The 24,711-nt window shown below is 37.2% G+C and overlaps 1 protein-coding gene across 4 annotated transcripts in view; it reads left to right on the forward strand.

The window, feature by feature from the left end:
* Positions 1-24,711, forward strand: part of card11 (caspase recruitment domain family, member 11) — a 76,851-nt gene that overhangs the window by 39,651 nt on the left and 12,489 nt on the right. For 2 of the 4 annotated variants that reach the window (XM_073944926.1, XM_073944928.1), the window contains exons 7-21: positions 823-948; positions 1,047-1,241; positions 2,626-2,763; positions 2,837-2,888; positions 8,227-8,333; positions 8,420-8,523; positions 11,877-11,929; positions 12,034-12,148; positions 12,322-12,520; positions 12,617-12,743; positions 14,492-14,732; positions 14,913-14,997; positions 20,176-20,271; positions 20,379-20,499; positions 21,274-21,456. In XM_073944926.1, the coding sequence (XP_073801027.1) occupies positions 823-948; positions 1,047-1,241; positions 2,626-2,763; positions 2,837-2,888; positions 8,227-8,333; positions 8,420-8,523; positions 11,877-11,929; positions 12,034-12,148; positions 12,322-12,520; positions 12,617-12,743; positions 14,492-14,732; positions 14,913-14,997; positions 20,176-20,271; positions 20,379-20,499; positions 21,274-21,456 (1,942 nt within the window). The remainder of the gene's footprint in view (positions 1-822; positions 949-1,046; positions 1,242-2,625; positions 2,764-2,836; positions 2,889-8,226; positions 8,334-8,419; positions 8,524-11,876; positions 11,930-12,033; positions 12,149-12,321; positions 12,521-12,616; positions 12,744-14,491; positions 14,733-14,912; positions 14,998-20,175; positions 20,272-20,378; positions 20,500-21,273; positions 21,457-24,711) is intronic. The other 2 variants (XM_073944927.1, XM_073944929.1) reach the window with 1 other exon arrangement.

Here is a 24,711-nt window from a genome sequence, read left to right on the forward strand (position 1 = left end):
AACCTTAACTTGAATGAGAGATAGAGAGAAGCAGATTTTACCTGTCAGTGGGTGCACATGGCTCCTGAATTGAATAAAAGAGAAATAGTGGATTTTTAAAATATTTTTATTACTTTTTTTAACTAGCCCACTGAAAAAAAAAAGTTTAAAACAGATAATAATAGAAATAGTGTTAAAAATCAAATTGTGTTTTGTTTGTCGCATAAAGTTAACTATTTATGTGCTGTGGGTAAAAGGTGTGTTTCAATACGGCTACCACCGCAAATATATTTCAAACCTCTGGGAAGCACTGGTAAAAGCTAATCTATAGTACATTATGTACTAATGCATTATTAAAAATCTATGTTTTGCCTTTTATCGTTAGTTAAAACATTGGGAGTTAACAAACTAAAATGACTAACTAAATAACTAATTAAATCATATTGTAAAGTGTTACTGAGTTAAAAAAAAAACACATTTATAACAATAATGGCACATTGAAATTATATAAATCTTATAACTTCCCATTTTTATTCATAGCATATGAATGATAACTCATTAGTAATCAGAATTCCACATTCAAAACAAAACAGCAGAATGAAAATGTATACAGTTGTTGAGCATTTTGCCTGTAAATGATGAAATTTCATGCAATCAGCAGAGTTTGAGTTGCATGAAAATGTTTAGTCTGGAGTAAATGTTTGAACTGGAATATAATAACAACAATCTCAATTCTGTTGTTCTAAAAATTTCCTCTCGAGGTCATGTGATGCAATGTTGAACAATGCCATTTATTTGCTGTGATGGGTTTAAATGAGCATCATTTAATCTAATAATGCACAGTACCTGGAAGAGAAGGAGGACCTTGAGTTGAAGTGCTCCACTTTAGTGAAGGACTGCGAAATGTACAAGAACCGCATGAATACCATCATGGTGCAGCTGGAAGAGGTGGAACGTGAACGGGACCAGGTTGAGTACTAATGGGTTTCTAACGATGGCTTTAGATCAGCTCATTTCAGGCTGCTTAAAAGGGTTACTGATAGACATTTGTTTTCTCCATCCCACAGGCTTTCAAATCGAGAGATGATTCTCAACATCTCGTCTCTCAGTGTCTAATCGACAAAGACAAGTATCGCAAGCAAATACGAGAGCTGGAAGAAAAGAGCGATGAGCTTCAAATCGAAATCGTACGCAAAGAAGCCAAGATAGTCAACCTGGAGTGCAAATTGAGAAGGATGGCTAAGGAAAATGGGTTGGATCAGGTGAGAAATGATCTGTGTGATTTAAAAGTTGTTGCTTTTTGCTTAACTGAAAATAATTAACATGGCCTTTTTATGATGTTTGATAACATATCAGCTATTGGACAATCTTCAAATAGGATAAACCTTCTTTTACATTAGAACATGTCCTTTTTATAAGACAGTGACAATCACACTATTATTTATTTGCAGACATCTCTTGTTATAGAAATGGCATTAAGTGTAACATTAGTTTACCACATACCAAAAAAAACCTCTTGTAAGACATATTTAGAAGAAGAATCCTTTGACACATTTAAAAAAGGCTTTAAGAAGATCACACCACAGCCTTTCTCCCTCTCTTTCAAACACACACATACTTTTAAATATGTATACATATATTTGGGTTGACATTCACTTTTTTGATCACCAGCCACTGTTGCTGGTAGTTTTCCAACATTACTAGCCACTCGCCATTTTCACTAGCCACAGTTTTGTTTTTGGGAAAATATATTTTCTAAATTTGCTGTTGGCATGCTAAAATTACTTGATTTAGATATGTGTTATGTCCACATGCCTCCTTAACTTTTTAATTTTAATTTTACATGACTTTTTAGGGATCAACACTAAGGATTTACAATTTTTCTTCTTTGGCCAGACTAAACAAATTTCCTTGCCACAAATTAAGAAAAAAAAAAAAGTGAAAACAAGTTAAACATAGCTGTAAATACACGTTTTGTTCAACAAAAATGTAAAAAAAATTGAGAAAATAGAGAGTTAATCTTCTATTAAAACAATGTCAATATAAAGAATGATAATTAAAACATATTAACAAAAAAATTGCAAGCAAAAAAAGCAGCTAAAAAATATTATCAATGTGTGTGAACGGATGATCACGTGAACATGTTTAACGTTAGGCCCATTAATAATCTGTTCAAAGAATGGTAAAAGCGAAAGCGGCAACAGCGGCTGCTTACAAAAAATCTGGATATCTCTTGAAAGCAGCTGGACAGTGGGTGCAGGACCACCATTTTTTCTTATCTATTTCAAAGAGAAACGATTGCACTAGTTGTTTGCAAGGACGGTTGTTTTGCGCAAGGAAGCAAGAGCTTTTAAGCAGTCACACGCGTCACATCAGCTACAACATTGCTCACAACATCGCCTAGTCTAACTGAAATAACTGAAATCATTCAGCATAGTGATATGGAACTCGAATGTGGTCCTAACTATTAATTCCTAGCTACATGTATTTAATAGCCCCATAGTATAAATGCTTATAATGTTACTCTAATAAGTGTGTGCTGACTGTAACTGTTAACCCCAAATACATCAGACAAGTAGTCCATGACATGTTTTCTTAATTGCAATCAATTGATGCATGTTTTTTTATTGACAATTTCCCCTTTAGAGTCTGCCACGAGGCATTACACCACTGATCATAGCTCAAAACTTTGGCCAACATGATGAAGACTCAGGAGAAGACACTGTGGATGATGTGGAGTTTAGGCTCCAGCGCAGAAGTAACCTCAAGGGCAGAGTGAGTAGAGTGAGTAGAAACGTATTTCTTCAAATGCCTCATAGTATGTCTCTGCTAAAGCTGTTTGACCATTATTTTTCAGATTAATAGACCAAAATCTCCAGCAGCTGGACCCAAAAGTCCTTTATTCCCAGGTAAATGGTTTTATTTTAAAAGCCTTTAATGGTATTTTATGTAAAGTGGCAAATAATATGTGCAATTGTGATCTACAAAGAGATCCACTATGATCTACTGTTGCAAACTATGTCATGTTTTGATACCCTAAAGATGGTTCAAGCACTTTACAATTTTTTATTAATATTATTTTTAATTCTTGTCAGCTGATCATTATGATGTTCAGGAATGGAGTTTTGAGAAAAAGCATTTTAACGAGAAGCAATAAAAACTGCACAACGGTTAAGAATCCCTAGACTACAATTAACTTGAATTACTTTTCAGTATATTTCCTGGAAAAGACATATTTAGTAACTGTGCACGTTGTAAAAGATGCAAAATGTTAGATCTCTGAACTTTTTATTACCCTGTGTAAAGCATGATAGCAGTGCACCCTGCAGCAAAGCAATTCTAAGCTTAACAGTAGCCTGACCAGCTTACATTCATCAGACTCTCCTGCTCTTCATTTACTTCTCCATCATCTGAGCATTGATCTCTGAATGGGAAAAAGTCCAATATAGCACAGAGACTGACATCACCAGGATTGAACAGGTTAAAGCGAGTAGTAGGGCTGCTTGATATTGGAAAAATCTGATATTGTATTATTTAGTTTTTCTGCAATGTACAGTTAAAGTCAAAATTATTAGCCCCCTTAATTATTAGCCCTCTTGTTTATTTTTTCCCCAATTTCTGTTTAATGGAGAGAAGGTTTTAGGCTTAACTAGGTTAATTAGGTTAACTTGGCAGGTTATGATAATTAAGCAAGTTATTGTATGATGATTAACCTTTTTGCTTGGTAGCACTGGTGCTCCCAACTTTAAAAAAGGAAGTCGCACCAGCCAAAATTTAGTCGCACCCGTCAATAATTATGGGCACCGTCACTACAAGTATTATATTAACAGATTTACTGCATTTGACATCATCCTGACAATTAAATAAAGGATTAAATGTGTAGATTCAGTGGCAAACACTGTTACCTGATAACTCTAGGAGTCTCATCCCCTCTTCGAAAAGTGTATCACTAATTAGATATGCCATTATTTGGAACTTTTGGTGGTTTCCAAAGCAAAAATCTGTCAGTGTGTTTTTAATTCTTTCATCTTCAGTGACTTCAGTGACTAACTTTTGCTCCCCGGTACCTGAAGGCAGAAAGCATTGACTGAGTGATTGACAGCAGATATTAACCAATCTGTTCACGTTCACCTACGCCAATCAGAAGAGCTTGAAGGCGGGGCAAGCATTGTGGGATTTATTTATTGTATAAAGTTGACATTATGACTGCTTTAAATGATTCCTGATCTCTGTTTCACGTTTTTATGTGCAAAGATGCTGTGAACTTTGAAGTGAAAACTATTGCACGGCAACAATTTCATGCACTCGCACAAATGCTCCCAAATTAATTTTGAGGTCGCATAGATAAAATTTCAGGGACGTATGCAACCAAAATGGTCGCTATTTCAAGCCCTGCTTCAATAACTCTTTTTAGGGGAAAAAATCATGAATTTAGATGGACTGGGGTGATTTTATAAGGGTGTGAATCATGTATAAAAATAATAATCAAGCAAAATTACTTTATAATTATTAACATTATTAAATTATTAATAACAATATTCAGGTTTAGAAATTGAATAATGAAATGTAAAATACCACTGTATAGTTGTAACGACTGGGGGGAGTGACACTCACAACAGAGGGTAAGATCCAATATGCAGGTTTATTCAATGTCAGGCAAGCAGTGGTCATCAGGTGCAAACGGGTATCTATAGACAGTCCAGAATCATAAACGATATACAGGCAAAAGGTCGAAAGGCAGGTGGCTAAACTAGAGAACAAGGGTGACAAGGCTAAGGTCTAACACGGAGAAAACAAGACAGGGAAACGCGTTGTAATGTCACAGTAAAGCAAACAAGACTCGGCCAACTGGAAGCGTGAATGTGTGGCTTAAGTATGGAGTGATGTCAGTCTGTGACAAGGTTCAGCTGGTGATTGCAATCAGGATAGATGAATGAACAGGCGTGCGTGTTTGGGAGCAGTGCATGTGTGAAAATGTAGTCCTGGGAAATGCGGAAATGTAGTTTTGAATTTGTGTGAGAACCAGGGATCTCTGGAAAGCGATCGCTGGTTGTGTGACATAGCCCCCCCTCTAGAGTGGAGTCCAGACACTCCACTACTGTTCAGGTGGGAGGCGGAGCGGAGGCGGAACAGGGGGAGGGATGGAGGGCCAGGACCATGCAGCTGGGGCGTACCTGGGGCATGGAGCTGCGAAGGGCCTGGAGACTGGAGCTGCGGAAGACCTGGAGAGTGGAGCTGCAGTGGTCCTGGATCGTGTGGCAGCGAAGGACCTGGAGTACTGCGAGGAGCCGGCAGGGTTGGAGGCTTGTAGGGAGCCGGCAGGGCGAGGAGGCAGGCTGGGATCGGCAAAGCGAGGAGTCTGGATGACGCCGGCCGGGTGAGCTGTCTGGATGGTGCCAACAGGGCGAGGAGCCGGGCTGGGACCGGCAAGGCGAGGAGTTGTGACCGTTCAGGAAGCTCAGGCGGCGGCGGCCATTCGGGAAGCTCAGGCGGCGGCGGCCGTTCGGGAAGCTCAGGCGGCGGCGGCCGTTTGGGAAGCTCAGGCGGCGGCGGCCATTCGGGAAGCCCAGGCTGTGGCGGCGGCCGTTCGGGAAGCTCAGGTGCTGGCTGCGGCGTCGGCTCTGGCTGAGGCGCTGACTGCGGCGTCGGCTCTGGCTGAGGCGCTGGCTGCGGCGTCGGCTCTGGCTAAGGCGCTGGCTGCGGCGTCGGCTCTGGCTGAGGCGCTGGCTGCGGCGTCGGCTCTGGCTGAGGCGCTGGCTGCGGCGTCGGCTCTGGCTGTGGCACTGGCTGCGGCGTCGGCTCTGGCAGCTCTGGCGGTGGCAGTGACTCTGGCAGCTCTAGAGGATCTGGCAGCACTGGACAGTCTGGCAGCTCTGGAGGATCTGGCAATACTGGAGGATCTGGCAGCACTGGAGGGTCTGGCAGCTCTGGAGATGGCCTTTCAGGGGCAGGAACAGACTTGGGACTGGAAGCCATCTTGTGAGCTGGCTGACTGGGAACGGCCATTTTGTGAGCTGGCTGTGGAAACTGAGTCGCAAGCCCCGTCGCCAGCGGGTCTTGCTCTCTAAAGCCCCCCCCCCAAAAGATTATTTGGATTTTCCTCCACCTCACCAACGGTGAAGGAAGATCCACTTATTTGGAGAGCCAGATCAATATAGTTCATGATGGTGCAGTGGGGATTGTTCAGTGGCATTTGGGAGTATAGGGGCTCAGACAGTCCGCCATGAAAGAAAATCTTAAGGCATACCTCACTCAGGGTGGTACGGTGGGCCAGATTAATAAAGTCCTCAACATACTCCTCTATTGACCGGGCTTCCTGACGGAGACACATGATTTTGATTCCCGCTGGATCCATCATCTGTGCCGAGTCTTCTGTAACGACTGGGGGGAGTGACACTCACAACAGAAGGTAAGATCCAATATGCAGCTTTATTCAATGTCAGGCAAGCAGTGGTCATCAGGTGCAAACGGGTATCTATAGACAGTCTAGAATCATAAATGATATACAGGCAAAAGGTCGAAAGGCAGGGGGCTAAACTAGAGAACAAGGTTGACAAGGCTTAGGTCTAACACGGAGAAAACAAGACAGGGAAACGCGTTGTAATGTCACAGTAAAGCAAACAAGACTCGGCCAACTGGAAGCGTGAATGTGTGGCTTAAGTATGGAGTGATGTCAGTCTGTGACAAGGTTCAGCTGGTGATTGCAATCAGGATAGATGAATGAACAGGCGTGCGTGTTTGGGAGTGGTGCATGTGTGAAAACGTAGTCCTGGGAAATGCGGAATTGTAGTTTTGAGTTCGTGTGAGATCCAGCGATCTCTGGAAAGCGATCGCTGGTTGTGTGACAATAGTCTTTATTAAATTTTTGATTCAGTAAAATTATTCTTCATTAAACTTACAAATGTTGTACTTATTTGTGCCCGAATGCTTGTTTGGAAATGGGGTTTGACATTTAAGGTACAATTAAAATAAATCTATATATACAGTGAGTGAAGTGCAAAAGACAACCAAAGCACATATACCAAAGCTGCAAAACTTACTAACAAAATATCTACCAAAACTGTGACTTTTATTCACAAATTCCAAGGTGAACAAAAACAATGAATTAATCAAAAATAAAGAAAAAGAATGCAATGCACAAAAAAAAAACTAATATATACAATCTTGGGACAAACAAAAAGATGGGGGAAAACAAGAGAGCAAGCAGAAGGGACATGGGCAACCCTAATGACAAGAAAAACCCAAACAATGCCTAACTCCCCAGAAGCATCTTACTAACTAAATATATGAAAACGAAATAAATAAACACAAAAAGAGGTCTTCTGAGTCCTAACTATTCCACTCTTATCTACACAAGAGTAGTCCTATGTATTGCAAATATGTATGTCACGTGACCTGCTCACCTGTCCGCTTCATCTGAGCCTCGTAAACAAATGGACAATTAAATGAAACAGATAAACGTAATGACATAAAAAGCAAACGGATACGTGAACACACCGAAACCAGCAACAACAGAATACACTTTCAGACAGGGTTTTCTTTGAACGCAACTCAATAAACACAGCAACAGAAAAATGAGGGACAAGAGATATGTATGGAAGACTGTATTGACAAGGCATAATTGACACAAGCATGTAACAATATCCTGCGATGGGACTATTGCGGATACACACATTGCGATATCAATGCTGAAACGACATATTGTGCAGCCTTAGCGAGTAAGATCATTTAAGTGAGCTGCTTCTTCGGACCTGGGTTTCTTGTCCTCTGCCATCTCACAAAAACGTTATTAAAATAAAAAGCATGCCATAGTTTACACAGCACTGGTTGGAAGCTTTCATATTTTAACCTTCATTTTACAAGTTGTGTGGTTTATTTTTATTGGTAAACTGTGTTTGTAGAGTAGTTTCAAGAGATCCAAAGCCACAATATGTGTTCATAAATAAAAAGACACAACCTTTTCAGCTTGCCACAATAAACCTCTATGTTTAAATCTGCTATAATATTGCAAATAATTGCTAATAGGAGTTTTTAGAGAAAAATAAAGTAATGAAAATTTTGATTCAAATATAAAAGAAAAACTGACATTCAACTTATATTTGGATCTTACAGACAATATCCCCGTGTGACCTCTTGTTTTTTTTTTTATTCAAATATGGCTACATTTTGGCTTATGACTCACCAAATGTTTTCCATGAGATTGTCCTGTGAGCTTAGTTTTCTTTTATTCGATCTGTCATCATACAGCTCAGCCTTTCACCAATGGAGATCTGTCAGAACATGCGGCCGGTGACAGCACAGGCTTCAGCAATGCCAGCCCAATGAATACTCCTGCCGAGCTCTTCAGTAAAAATGTGTGATTCATTTTATTTTCATCTGATTTGTTTATCTCTAAGAGAATCAGAAATCTAACGTTGCGTCTGTGCTTGTCTTTCTTTAGATTCGTAGTCGCAATCACAGTATCTTGTCCACAGCACCGGAGCCTCCGGACAATCACTCCATTGTCAGAAGAATCAAAGAGAACTCAGACGCTCTACACAAGAGGTAATTCAAAATAGCACTCTGGGAAACGTACAGATCACAGGGAATACCTCCAGTGACTGTTTACAGTAGTTGTGTAGCAGTTTTATTTGCAAACCTTGTTAAATTCTCTATTTTTAAATAATAATCTGAAACACTTGAGAATAGTTCTTAATTAGTCCATTAGTTAATGTTAATGTATTTACTAACATTAGCTAAGTATGAATAATCGGTCACACTTTACAATAAGGTTCATTAGTTAATGTTAAGTAATGCATTTACTAACACGAACAATACATTTACTACAGTATATATTCATGTTAATAAACGTTAGTTAATAAAAATACAGTTGTTCATTGTTAGTTCGTTAACTCATGGTCCATTAACTAATGTTAACAAGCACAGACTTGAACGATAATAATGCATTAGTAAATGTCCAATTATGATTAATAAATGCTGTACATGTGTTGTTCATGATAAGTTCATGTTAGTAAATGCATTAACTAATGAACCTTATTGTAAAGTGTTACCGAAAAATCTTGTAAAGCATTTATTAATCATAGTACAGCATTAACTAGTGCATTAATAAAGGTCCAGTGAAGACGTAATCTCAACTGAAACACAAATAGATGGTGGGACATAGTGTAGCTCCTCCCCTTTTTAAAAAAGAGCCAATACCGTTTTGTATTATCACTGCTCTGCCAGTGAGAGTGGTTAAGCTGAAGCGCATCAAATGAAAAGCAAATGAAAAGTGTCTTGAAGGGGGCGGGGCATGCCAGATATAGAAAGCATCTGATTGGTTATGATGTGATGTGAATAAAACCATTGATCCACGTGTTTACTTTAGTTTTATATCTTCTAAATGCTAATTTTTGTCACTGTTTTGGAGCACACTAGCTTATAGATATAGCCTAAAAATTAATAATAAAAAATGTATAAAACTTTATATAATATAATATTATAAAACTTTTTTTTATTTCATCGGCCCTTTAAAATCCAATGTTGTGCTTGTTAACATTAGTTAATGCTTCGTAATTAACATTAGTTAATTACTGTCAGTTAATACGATGTAACGATATTTAACTTAACTAACATTAACTAACATTAACTAACATAATAAGTAATAGTAACGTAATAATTAAAGTAATAAATGTATTACTTATTGTTTGTTCATGTTAGTAAGTACATTAACTGACATTAACTAATGAACCATTATGTTAAAGTTTTACCTGTCACAGTTGGTGTAGGGAAAAGGACGAGGACTCAAGTGCAGATCTAAATGATGGGTTTTTATTAATAGTAAAATAAAATAAACAGCAAAACAAACTACCTCAAGGGGCAAAACATTAACAAAAAGGCAAAAAAAAACTTGACTGGGCTGACAAGGGGCAGCAGGGCTGGACAAGGCTGGACATGACAGGGCAAGATGAGTAACGACGACAAACTGGCACAGGACAGCAGACATGAGGAGAATATAAGCAGAAGTAATTAACACACAAACAGGTGAACATAATAAACCAATAATGGGTTAACAAGGAGGGTGGGACTAGACAATAGACGGGAGAGCACATGACACACCAACAACATAAGCTATGTGCTCACATAAAATGAGATTAGAACACGCAGCCAATGAGAGAAGTCATTAACCGTGTGTTCACATGAAACACTAAAGCATGCGGCGCATGTACACATAAACAATGTGCTAAACACAACACCAACAGAAGACTGAATGCAAGACACGAGTACACAATAAATAAAAACTGTCCATACACTCACACATGCAACTATCATTCATCCAAGCAACAACCGAAACCAACTAGACTGAGATGCTGAGAATGAAACGGCATGCTGCAGATAGAACAAACACATACACCAGGAGGAGAGCATGTGTCGCAAATACTCCCACACTTCGTGCCCGCATTAAGCAGGATCGCGCACTGCCTGAGTGCGGCCGAGATAGCGCTCACGCAAAAGACACATAATGACAGGAAATGAGTGCTCAACCCAAGAAAACTCGAGCCAAGAACAACATACATGACAGCACATGACAGGACTAGTGTCTGGACTCAAGCTGGATTTATACTTTCGCCTGGCGCTGCATCGCGGACCTCCTCTGAGTTCGCATGCACCTCACAAAACAGACGAGGCTTTTATACTTGTTATACTTGTAAATGCCGTTGTGATATTCTTTTGAATGACAGGGAGCGGTCAAAAGATACTGACTGTAACGTCAGACGGATAAACAGAGAAGTAACTAATTATAAAATAAACTAATTATTTTTCATCATTTTTCAAAATTATTTTAATGATTATAAGGATTTTTAGAACCATTCAAGGATTTTTTTTATCAAACTTTGATACATCACATGCTTTTGTTCATTTCTCGGACATTTTTACTTATTAAAGTTTATTAAAATATTAATGACAAAAAATATTTTTTATTATGGAAATAATAAAAGCAAAAAAGTACACTTAATAAAAAATACAGACTTTTTATTTTTTATTTGGCCCACTCCACAGTTCACACATTACTCTCTGGCTAGTTTTTGTCCTCTTCGTATGCTAAAAAGTCAATAATGGTCCAAAATTCCTGACTGTTATCGCCAATAAAGTCTGGAAAACAGACCATAAGTATATTGTAAACTGATAGGTTCAAATATTCCTTTCCAGTTATCAAAGAAATAATTTGTTCCTTAATCATAGTTTTGTAACTATTCAATTGTTTTAAACTCAAAATTTTAATATATACATCAGTGTAAAAATATGACCATATTGAAACATATTTCTGTAATTGTGTACCTGGGTCTCCACTTTTGCCATTTCCTCTTTTTGCTTTAACAAACTTATGTCTTAGGTTTTTCCAAACTTTTTACCAAAAACTTTCCTTCTTTCCTACGACTGTTGCAATTTCTAACCAAGAATTATTGATAATCTGGTTATCTCTATGATCATGCATGGACGGATCATAAAGGTTTCTGTACAATTGTACCTATCTCTTTAAAGTGTTTTATATTCAATATATATATTTATATTCATTGTCAATTATAAGAAAAAATATATAAATTTTTATTCATTTATTTATTATTTATTATAATAATTTTATATTGTAAACATGGGTGATAATTCTTCATTTTAATGGGTAGTTCAGTGTATCCAAATTACATGAAACGGGAACCTTGTCTAACAACATTTTGTTTAAACAAGTTCTGTTTGAACTAATGTTGCCATAACGACGACAATAATACAAACACCGAAAAGACTTCCTTGCATTTCCTCAACAATCCCATAGTTAGCATTGCTAGAAACTAAAGTGCAATGATAGTAATTTGTTGCTGGGAGTGAAGAGTAAAACTGACTGTGCTGTATCTTTCTTTCAGCTTACTCCCTTCAGACACTGCAGATACTGACAGTGGAGACAATGCCGATATGGGTATGAACACACATAAATCATTTATTCCACCCACTTGCTGTCTGAATCATACACTTAAGTGACTCGTCTTTGTAAAAATGTCTCTTTTCTTTTCTTTTCTGCAGATGACCATGAACCATCATCCATCAATTCATCTTCCTCTTCCCACCAGTCTGAGATAATGGATTCGTATGATCTGGAGCAAGTCAATAACATCTTCAGGAAATTCTCGTTGGAGAGGTTTTTTTTATGTTTTATTATTTTAGTTATAATCTTAGAGTACTTTTATAATGGTTCTTTGAGCACTTCACTTTTTGCTATCCTTAAGAGGGAAGGAATATCAGTTTCTGTCATCTCAGTTTATCCAGACTCCACAATATCACTCCTTTGATTTTTTTTTTCTTCTTCTCTAGACCTTTTCGTCCTTCATTGACCTCAGGCCCTCCACGAAACTCATTGCGAACGGTTCAGAGCCTTTCTCTCTCTGGAGAAAACCTTTTGTCTGAAATCACTCTGATTGGTGGAAATGATAGTGGCATCTTCGTGAACTCTGTCCAGTCTGGCTCTGATGCAGATCTGGCTGGAGTTAAAGTCGGATTTCATCTTTTAATGGTGAGATTTACTAGAAATCCTGTTTGTGTTTGCAACCAAAACACCTATTGAGGTAGTAGAAGTAGAATTAACCTTTTGGTTTAATTTGTCCTCTAGCTGGAGGGAAATGTTCATGGAAAAGCAGAGAGTGTGTCTTTAGACACCAGCACTAAAGAAGAAGCCCACTGGACCCTGCAGAGATGTTCTGGACAAGTGCATCTTCATTACAAATCCAGCTATGACAGTGAGTCTTAAATAACTCTTAAATAGAAGATTTTAAAAAGATTTATTTGCAGATAGGGGAGGTTAGAGGAGTTGAATACTTTGAAACAGTCCTGGTAGGAGCCAAATAATGCATTCAGACTCCAAAGAAACATGAGGCTTTGGTCTTTTTGGCTTATGGCTCTATCTGAATCAAATGTGCTGCTCTGTTTGGTATGAACACAAACTGTTTATCCATCACACACCATGATATTTAGATGAAATCTATTTTAGTTTTTCTCAAATGTTATTTAATTATTTGTGAAATTCAGATTTTTATGGTTAAATGATTTATGATTCAGTTTTTTTTCTTCCTTGTAATCCAAAAGCACATCCAGAAATTATAAAACATTAAATTTAAGAACAACCCATTAAGAGTTTACCAAGATGTGCATTTTAATAACTGTTTTACATTTATTTCTAAATAATCTGAAAAAAACTAACTAACTAACTAACTAACTAACCAACCAACCAACCAACCAACCAACCAACCAACCAACCAACCAACCAACCAACCAACCAACCAACCAACCAACCAACCAACCAACCAACCAACCAACCAACCAACCAACCAACCAACCAACTAACTAACTAACAAAAACTAAACCAGAATTTAACTGTGATGGTCTGTTATGAAGATGCTGTGATTTCTGTGTATATGATTAAACAATAATCTCACATAACAGAGCAAAGTAGTGGTGAAGTACCTCTCAAATCAGCTGCTTAAACAAAGTGCATGTGCTCAAATAGTAAGACAGCATAAGTTGAGACAGCATGAGTCTCACACATGCTCTAGTTTGCATGTATTAAACTAAACTGCAAGTAGTAAACAAATACATTCAAACATTATATTTAGCCTTTTAACTGTAACCCCAATTGTTGAGTTCACTCTTAAAAATTGCAACACAGGCTCATTGGGAGTATGTGCCCAGGACTGCATATTTGAGAACTGCAAAATATGTGCATGGGCCTACGTATGGTTGCGTTTTGTATGTAAAACAAAAAGTAGATGGTTGAATGACACTTCTGAAAAATTCTGTTGCTTTTTGCACTATACCGCTGTCCGCTTGCCTCTTTATTTTTCGGCGTGACCGCTTTGCCACATAAGGCGTCAGCCTCGAGTCCCGTTAAGAATGGTTACAGGTAAAAAGAAAAAAAAAGTGACAATAATGTGAAATAGTGGTAAAAGCATGCGTTTGTGATGGCTTTTCTCTTCTAGTTTTCTTTAAAAAAAACAAACGGTTGCGTTTAGGGAAGGGGAAGGTGGGAGGTTTAGTTGATTGCAAGCTGATACACACACAACAGGCCTACTGGCTTCTTTTTACAGACGGTCATGAGCAGGACGTTGAGATATGCACCAATGTACACAGCGGCCTCTGGTGGATGAGAAAATTTGCCCCGGCAAAGTATTTAAGATTGTGAAATATGTACCTGGCGGCCTCTAGTGGATTAATGAAAAATGGTGTGTTTGAGAAAACGTGCACAAGTAACGTATTTGTACACTTGTATAACGTCAAATATGTACACTGCAACCTCTTGTGATTTTGTGAAGACAAAAACCTTAAGCATATATTGCCTCGGGCACATATTTCACAGTTCTTAAATATGTAACCCTGGCCACGTATCTCCAATGAGCCTGGGTTGGAAAATGATGTACGACGCACATTATATATAGTTTGTCATGATAAGTATAGGTTGCTTTGCTTTGACCCTCCGCTTTCTCGTTTCCAGGCTACAGGCGGCTGGTGAAGGATATTGAAGACGGCACAGTGGTATCTGGAGACTCCTTCTACATACGTCTCAATCTGAACATCTCCAGCCAGTCTGATAACTGCTCGCTGAATGTCAGATGTGACGAGGTTCTCCATGTTCTGGACACCATGCATCAAGACAAATGCGAATGGCTGTGTGCCCGTGTCGACCCTTTCACAGACAAGGACCTGGACAAAGGCACCATACCGAGTTACTCAAGGTGAGGAAGAAATGAGTGACCATTATTGTGTCGGTTTTCAAACCAAGTGTGAACACTGGTCTATTGCCTGCTGCAGATTGCCTGTCAGTGTGTTGGTGAGCGCGTGGGTGTGCATTTTTTTATGTCTGTTGACTGTGACGAGAAGCTGTTAAGTGAACTTAGCTGTCACCTCCTCCCCAGAGCCCAGCAGCTCCTCTTGGTGAAGATTCAGAAGCTGATGTGTCGAGGAGGCCGAGAAGATGTCGACACTCTGAGAGTGATCCGGGTCAGTTCCTTATGGATTGTTGGGGAAATGCATCTTGTTTTGGGTTTCACATTCATAGATAAGGGTAAACTGATTCTGCACAAACTGAAAGGCAATTACAGGGACAGTAACTTATAGACTTATACTCTTTGGTAACTTATAGAACCTAGAAAGTCTGTCATAATTTACTTATTTTGATGACTTTAGTTCTTTGGCAGAAACTCACTGTTTTATTCTTTTTATCCTATAATGACAAAATGACTTTAATTTATTCTGTTTGTTTTATGCATCTGCTGCATGGAAAACTAAGAGTGACCCTTCAAAAATAAATTGAAGAAGCAGTTTATCAGTTTAGTAATTAATACATACACTTTATACAAATAAATCATCTTTAAATGGACAATTCATGTTTTAAATGTTAATTAATTAAACAATACAAAGTATTAGGATCTCTTTCACATGGTCAGTCTCTTTAAAATGATAGTTTGTCTACAAATTACAAACTGCTATAAATTTACCCACCAATTGGACTTTCAAAATGTAGGGTTTTCTTCAACAGAATGTTGAAGAATCATTTTTGATCGTTGGCGATTCATACAATGCAAGTCAATGACTGCTAGCCGTTGAGGGTGCAGGTGAGTTGTCAGTTTTCGAGAGACGCTCAAATACATGCCGTGCGCTGTGTGTGCAATGTCTATAAGTCATGTTAAACAATAAATTGCTAACTGAAATATTCATACATTTTCTTTTCGGCTAAGTCCCTTTATTAATATGGGGTCGCCAAAGCGGAATGACCTGCCAACTTATACAGCACATGTTTTACGCAGCAGATGCCCTTCCAGCTGCAACCCATTTCTGGGAAACATTTATACACACTCATTCACACTCCGGACACTTATACACTAACGGACAATTTAGCTTACCCAATTCACCTGTACCGCATGTCTTTGGACTGTGGGGGAAACCAGAGCACACGGAGAAAATTTTTTTATAACGGCCGGTCCCGTATTTGCTAATCGCTATCTTCCAATCATATGAGCCCTAAGCTACTATAAATAACCACAGTTTTTAGCTCATTTTATCTTTGTTTTGGAAGAAACCCCCCTCCTCCCCTATTCTCCTCCTTTACCTCTGATTGGGCGGCACGGCGGCCCAGTGGTTAGCACTGCGAGCCCCACAGCAAGAACACTGCCGGCCCTGGGGCCTCATGTACGAAGACTTGCGTGGAAATCTTACTAAAACATTGCGTACGCACGAAGCTGTAAATGTGCGTACGCAGAAAAAAATTCAGATGTATGAAACACTGCGTACGCCGAATCTCACGCATATTCTTTTGTACATCTGAATGAACGTGAAACTGAGCGCAACATGCACGAGCACAAAACCCCTCCCTGCCTCCTCCCCCATATGAATATGCTAATGACTATGCTAATGGCAAAACCCAACGAAAAAGCAACGGCAAAATCAAGCAAAAAGAGAAACTTTGAACAGAATTTGAAATGGAGGTGCTGCTTTCGGAGGTAGACCGGAGAAAAGCGGTGTCATTTGCAAATTTGTTCTCCGGAATTAACAACAAAAGAAAAAAATAGAGTGGGAGTTTAGCTGATACGGTTAACACAGTTGGGTCTGAACATCGCACTGAGTGCATTTAAAAAAGAAATAGTGTGGTTTATAACTGAAAAATGTTGCAGTACCCTAAGCGGTCTCAGTGGCGCACCTCATAAGAAGCATGAAATCATGTACAGACATATTCGAGCGTCAACTCGGCTCGAATCCAGCGTCTGATAAATTCTTTATTCTTTTTCCCCCCACTACATATCAGATTTTGCCCACTATTTATCAAGAGAAAGACAAGTAGGAATCATCAATAAGTTTGTGCATCATATTTTATTTGCACATTTATTGAATGGAAATGTTTCTGATTCACGCATGCAAATTCATCTTCAGATAGTGTCTTTGTAGCAATGTGTGTGCGGTAGATTGCTCAGATTACATTGCGACTGCTGCAATTTGCGCTTTAATGTTTAGCTGGTCAACTGTATGGTATGGAAATCTTACATACCTACTATATGAACCCGTCTCATACAGCTGCCATTGCAAGGATCAGACACTTTGTAGAGAAGAATTTAACACAACTGCCTCTAGGAGTCGCCAATGGAAATAAAACAGACACGCACAAAAAATGTGCGTACGCCTGTCAGAAAGCTGCCGTGAAGCTGCGCACATTCCCACGTTCAGTTCATTGTTAGTAAATCCAAACGTGAGCGATTCTGAGCGTGAAACCTGGCGTACGCAAAGTTTTTGTGCGTACGCAGCGTTGATACATGAGGCCCCTGGTCTCTTAGGACCGATGGGTGTTTCTGTGAGGAGTTTGTATGTTCTCCCCGTGTCCGCGTGGGTTTATCCCTGGGTTCTCCGGTTTCCTCCTACCATCCAAAGACACTCAACACGTATACCAATCAAGCATTTGTCTAACTCCTCTGTTCCCTTATTTACGGCAGTCGGGGAGTTCTGAGATCCACCGAGCTCAGGCTCCCCTCTCGCTCTGCCAACAGGAGGAAGCCCCGGGCTCGAGGATCCCTTGAGCTCGGGGCTCTCTCCCGGGACAGCATGCCAAACAAGCTTTTATAAATCATTAGCTAAGTGTGAACTTTTGAAATGGTTTGGAGTTGGATGTTTTATGAGTTTATTTACATTTTTTTGCAATTACTTTATTTGCAAAATTAAAGTAATTAGAATTTAATTAAGAATTCTGAAGGATTGCAAAAATTTGCGACTTTTTGTTGATTTTGTATTGGATTCAGCGATCACGGAATTGCGAAAAACTAGGGGGTCTGATATCTGTATTGAAAGTTAAAAGCAATGTGTTTGTTACTTTTGTTCTATTTGTCCTAAGTAAAATCACTGTCTATTGAGACAATCCCCTTTGCCTTTTCTTTGATTCTTTCAAAATATTGAACACATTCACTGGCTGTCTGCATGATTCATTGTGACTACTTTAATTTTTATTCAGCAATTTAGTTTTTAAAAGCTAATTTATTAAAGTAAAAAGGAACTTGTGTTAAATGAAAAATAATCAGGATATTCGCTTGTAAGAAGATGCATTGACATTTGGAGATCACTTGCTTTTTTTGCACGTCAAATTTGCTTCATTCGTGTGTGAAGTTCAAGTCGCAAAAGACACAGATTTGCGTCATGGGTGGGGCTTCTGTCTGCCCGGTGACTCTAGTTTTATTGCAAAATGGCAGCATGTATTTTACTAGGTGCACCTCTGAAAAGTATCTAGTGGACTCGAACGAATCTACTCTGTTTTTCAGGCTTTCTAAAGCACATAAATCACTGCTAGTCTCTCAGTAATATCTATGTTAGCCATTTAGCAATGAAGCTAGAGTCACTGGGCGGACAGAAGCCCTGCCCATGATGCAAATCCAAATGTATTGTAAAGTGAATTTGATGCACGAATGAAGCAAGTAAACTCAAAATGTTCACATGTATATTTACATAGAAAATACATGATTTATTCAGGCATGCCGCATCTGGTGTGAGCACAACATAAGAGTGACACTAATTAATTAATTCACTATCTTTTTGGCTTAGTCCCTTTATTAATCTGGGGTCGCCACAGCGGAATGAACCCACAACCAATCCAGCACATGTTTTATACAGCAGATGCCCTTTCAGCCGCAACCCATAACTAGGAAACATCCATACACACTCATCCACACACATACACTACAGCCAATTTGGCTTACCCAATTTACCTGTACCACGTCTTTGGACTTGTGGGGTAAACTGGAGCATCCGGAGGAAACCCACGCCAACACGGGGAGAACATGCAAACTAGCAACCTTCTTTCAGTGAGGCGACAGCACTACCTATTGCGCCACCATGCAGCCCAGACACTTTAGTAATTAATACATAAAAATATATACAAATAAATTCAAATCTAATTAAAAATAAAAAATTCTCACTCACACGGTCAGTCTCTTTAAAGGGATACAAATTAAAAATTGCTATTAATTTAAGGTTTTCTTTAACAGGATATTAAAGAATAAATTGTGATCGTTGACAATTCATACAATGCAAGTAATTGACTTCTAGCAGTTTTAGAATAAAAACAGAACAAAACACTGACAATACATCTGTGCAAATAACAGAACATTATTCATCAACATTTTGACTTTTAATCCAGAGCAATCCTTCAGCATTATTCAGCAACAATCGTGAGCTCTTTAATCACAGAATTATATTATTATATGCATGAGACTTCCCTAGTCTTAAAGACAGGGAACTCTTTATCAAACTATTGATAAAGATATAATCCTTGGCTTAAAAGTCTATTTATAACATCAGTCATAAGTAGTAGAATTTTTGTGTATGACTAATTTCTGTATTATGGTAATTCAATGTTGGTCATCAGGGTTGCTCAGTACTGAGTGGAAAATTGATCAAACATGATCAAATGTTATATTATTCATAACCAGTGCTGGGGAAAGTTACTTTAGAAAGTAAAGCATTACAATATTGAGTTTCTCCCCCAAAAATACTTGCGTTACTTAGTTACTTTTTATAGTAAGTAATGGGTTACATTACTTTTGAGTTAGTTTTGCATTACTTTATAGTACCTATCTGAGGCTTGATCTCTTTCAGAAAGTTTTTTTTTCTTCTTTTTCCTTTAAATAGAGGCACTCTGCAATTAACAATGCACTGTATAACTTACACATTCATTTACCTTTAAGCACATATAAAACATAATAATTTTAATGTTATGTTCCTGACCCCAGAGCTGTACATGCCATATATATCTGTATTAAAAGTTTAAAGCAATGTGTTTGTTACTTTTGTACTATTTGTCTTAAGTAAAATCACAGTTCATTGAGACAATCCTCTTATTCTTTTCTTCTGAGCATTAAAAATAATGAACACATTCTCTCACTGTCGGCAATATTCATTGTGATTTTAATTTTAATTCAACAATTTATTTTTTAAAAGCAAATAATTAAACTAAGAAGTAACTCACGTTACCTTTTCAAAATATTACTCAAATTGATTACTTATTTTTTTAAGTGATGCGTTACTTTACTCTTTATCAAGAAAAATAATATTATTATGTAACTCACATTGCTTGTAATGCTTGTAATATAAATCTTATTTTTCATGTCTTCTAATGAAGCCTCTCTTCCCCAATTGTGCCCACAGAGCCCCCTACAACCCGACGAGCCCGCACCATCTTCTGACCCCAAGTGTAGTCCACGTCTGTCCAGAGCCAGTGTCTTCATCTCTCAGATATTACAGGTAACAGGTTCTCTTGAGTTTGCTCACCCTGCCATAGTGCCGAGGTCTTACTGCTGATAAAAAAAGAGCACAGACCTGCTGAGATTAAAAGAGAACCCTGGTGTCAGTTTGTCAGCAGGGTGGATAACAAGTACAAGAGGATGAACAGCAGTGAGCGTGTCCGCATTGTCAATGGAGGAAATCCCTCATCCGTTTCCAGACCAGGTTTTGAAACACTGAGGCCTGAGGGTAAAACTGCCCACCATCATCTGTGTTTGTTTGTTTCGAAGAATTCTTTGTTGTTTGCAGTCATGAAAATAAAATCTTGAAATATTTACAAGAACTACATTTTGACCAAGTCATGGTCAAAAATGTATTTATTGGTTAGAAACAGCCCTTTTTTTGAGGTCAAACTCCAAATATTTATAGCTTTTAGTTTTTCAAATATTTCCAAAATGATGTTTAACAGAGCAAGGAAATTTTCACTGTATTTCCGATACTATTTTTTCTTCTGGAGACAGTCTTGTGTTTTTTTTTTCGACCAGAATAAAAGCAGTTTTTATGTATTTTTTTATATTTTAATGTCAAAATTATTAGCCCCCATAAGCAATATTTTTTTTTCAATTGTCTACAGAGACTATTATAACACGATGACTTGCCTAGTTACCTTAACTTGCCTAGTTAACCCTTACTAACCTAATTAACCTAGATGAGCCTTTAAATTGCCCTTAAAGCCTAATACTAGCATCTTGAAAAATAACTAGTAAAATATTTTTGTACTGTCATCATGGCAAAGATATAAGAAATCAGTTGTTAGAAATTAGTAAAGTTAAAAAATAAGTTGAATAAATTTACAAATATAAAAGAATTACAATTTAACAGAAAGGCAATAATTCTGACTAAATCTGTAATTATATAATATATATATATATATATATATATATATATATATATATATATATATATATATATATTGCGTTAATACTGAATTAAAATAACCTATGAATTGTTACTATTCCTCAGACACGTCTGACCCAGAGAGTGACTTGAACAAGAGCTTCAATCTCATCCCGTACAGTCTAGTGACCCCACACCAATGCCAGCGTAAAAGGCCCATCCTCTTCACCCCTAACATCCTAGCCAAAACCATCGTCCAGAAGTTCCTGAATCTGGGAGGTGCTATGGAGTTCACTACATGGAAACCAGGTAAAACGGCTGGAGATGGTTTGTAAATATTAGAGAACACTGTGGAGGAAGGATGATGGTGTTTTTTTTCTGTAAATAGAAACAGTAGCTGCTATTATTAACTATGGGTTATGTATATGACATATCCTTCGTAGTAACAGGATCTTTATTTTAATTTGTTCCATGACTTCATCTGTTATGTCACAGGAACAGCCCACTCACTGGGTTATGTTTAGCACGCACTTGGAAAAACATTATCAATTATTAATTGGGAATGGAGATCTAATAGCTACAGTAATAAACACTGTTAGTTTGTTGTTATTTTTACTTTTGTTATTTTTCTGATTGATTTCCTTTCTATTTTTTGAAAAATTTACCATTTACCATTGTGAAGTCGAATAGCCTACTTTGCTTTACAAGACTGATGTTGAATTAAATAACTAATTTAAAGAATGTATGGAAACAACACATTATTAACCATTTTGAGCTGTTGGGGATGTTTTTATCCACTCTGGAGTGATTTTTGTGTCTTAATTTGGTCACAACTGTTTCTGTGTTTCAGCTTGCGGAATGATTTTTGGAGACAAATCTTATGTTGACATTGACACGAATTTTGAGAAAATTATTTGAACTCAACGATACACTCTGGGCAAATGTACTACCCTTTTGTTATGTTGTGGATGAAAATATTAAATGATTCACTAATATTCTTCTTTTTTTTTTTTTGCATAAAAAAATCTGTCCATCAACCTCGGTCCTAATCAAAACTACTAAATTGATTAGAAAATTTACAGGATTTTAACTCTTTAGTTGCCTAATTCATGAACGATGTCACTGATTTGGTGAAAAAAAACACAAAATGATTCATTTTCAATATAAAATTAATACCATATAATCATGCATTTTTGATTGTTGGTGGTTTTCCCTGTTGGGAAGAGGTAAAATTGGTCATTTTTACTGTTAATATTCAGTTGGCACCATTAATCCTTTAGATAGGTCTGTGCAAAAAGCTTAATTTCTGGATTTTATATGGAGTATAACGGCAAATGAAATTGTGTTTATGTATGTTTGTGAGTGTGTGAGAGTGACCTTTACACAACTACCCTGATGCGTCTGATAAAATTTAAATATGAATCTCAGCTATTAGAACTACATGGAGTAAGTAAAAACAAAGACTATTTATGCACCATTAAATTTGGTTACAATGGAAGTCAATGGGGAAAAAATAGCCACCAACAGTAAATTAGGGAGAAATCTAACTATGCATCAAAGCCAATTTTGTTACTAATCATCCACATGTCTAAGACTGTGATAAAAGGTAAAAAAAAAATACAGTCCACAATTAATTTTTACAATAAAAATACATAATTTTGTGTGTTTTTTTTTACCAAATAAGTGACATCATTTGTAAATTTGGCAATTAAAGAGTTAAAATCCTGTAAACTTTCAAAAAACATTTGTAGTTTTGATTAGGACTTGGGTTGATTAACAGATTTATGGCACACAATTGCAAAAAATAATTATCTGATGCATTTTTACAGCAGTTTAATTTTGTGAATTTTTTCATCTCTAACATAACAAAAGGGAAGTAAATCTGAACAGTGCACAAGGGTTAACAAAGCAATTTTGCATTTTAAAGACAAACAATTTTTAATAGATGTCCAAACTTCGATATCTTGGTTTAAGCAAGGTTAAATTGCTCAAATTTGAGCTTTCAGTGGAAATCTAATAGACATCTAACAATAGTCCAAAAAATGACTCTTCAGCAAGTAGACAGATTAGATGGACTTCACATGTATAGTCATTTATTCCTGTTTAATTGATGACTAGTCTGGTTTTGGACTATTGCTAGACATCAATTACATTTTCCAACCCAAATTTAGTCAACTGTTTTAGCCAAACAATTTTTGTTTGAATGTCTATTAGACATCTTTTAAACATAAAAAATGTTTAGTGGGTAAAATAAAATCTTGATTGATCACATTTTGATTATTCCTGTGGAACTCAACTTTTGCTGGCAGTCGAATGATGTAACGATATAACCTGCACTAAAATCACAATCATTATTATGATTGTTTCTCAATTCTGTTTTTAAACATTGTTATATCGTATTTTATTTACTAAACAATCATACTTTATAATCACCAGTACCTAATTTGCCAAGCATTTCAGTCAGTCATAGAGTTCAAAATACATACAAGATTTAAATTACATGAGCATATTTTATTTCGCCAAAATTGTTTGCTCTGGAACACATCATAGATTAACAAGACTAAAGATTGACCCTTGGTTACACCCAAATGAATTATATATTTTGTTTAGAGACATTTATCAGAGCTGGTGGGAAGGCTGATCTTGGTGGGTTCATGAGCACTGAACCACTGCTGTAATGCTGGAGCTCACTTTAAAATAATTGAAAATCATTTCCAAATAAGCACTCTATTCATAAATAAACTGCATATCTGCAGTCTAAAACACTACTTTCAGCAGTTCCCATAGTATAATATTGCATATCTAAAAAAGAACAGATTTAAGAACCAGAGCAAACTGTTGTATAAGATACAGCAAGCTAAATGAGGTGACAAATCTTAAATTTGTCTTAATTTGTCAAAGCTTTAATTGATCTTTAAATGGGAAACAAGCATCATATTTAAAATGAATCATTTCTAGCAATTCAGTTACAAGTGGAGGACATTAAATACAGATATGAATTGAGTTTAAAATGTTTTGAGCTTGTCTACTTTTGACAAATTTCAGAGGTAAACATGATTAAAAGAAAAGATTATCTACAATCCTTCTACTGACAAAACGTGATCATTAGGGATGCGTTGTTAGAAGGCTTGCCTAATCAGGATATTTATATTTCAGTGTGTTGTACCAAAACACATTATGATCAAAGTCACAAATTGTATTCATATTCTTTTCATTTATGCATTTTCATAAGCTGTGTAACATGGATTTTTTTTCATTAAGTTGCACTTGTGCATTCCTATGAGAAATGAGACTTGAGGGTTTTGATAAAATCTGTACACAAATGTTCTCAAGAGACACACTGAAGAGCATGTTAAGTCAAAGCGATATTGCTAATGGTCATGACTCAAACAATGTGTGATTGTTTGCAAGGACAATATATGACAGACTAGGTCATCGGTTAGAGGTGATTGTTTTGTTATACTTAAAATAACTGCTGTTTGAAGATCCGTTTTTTTCAGTCAGAGTAGCAGAAAGATAGAATAAAAGTATTAGTGTATATTAGAAAAAGAGTACCGCTTTTAA

Source organism: Danio rerio, chromosome 3 (genome assembly GCF_049306965.1).
Source record: "Danio rerio strain Tuebingen ecotype United States chromosome 3, GRCz12tu, whole genome shotgun sequence".
NCBI classification, from domain to species: domain Eukaryota; kingdom Metazoa; phylum Chordata; class Actinopteri; order Cypriniformes; family Danionidae; genus Danio; species Danio rerio.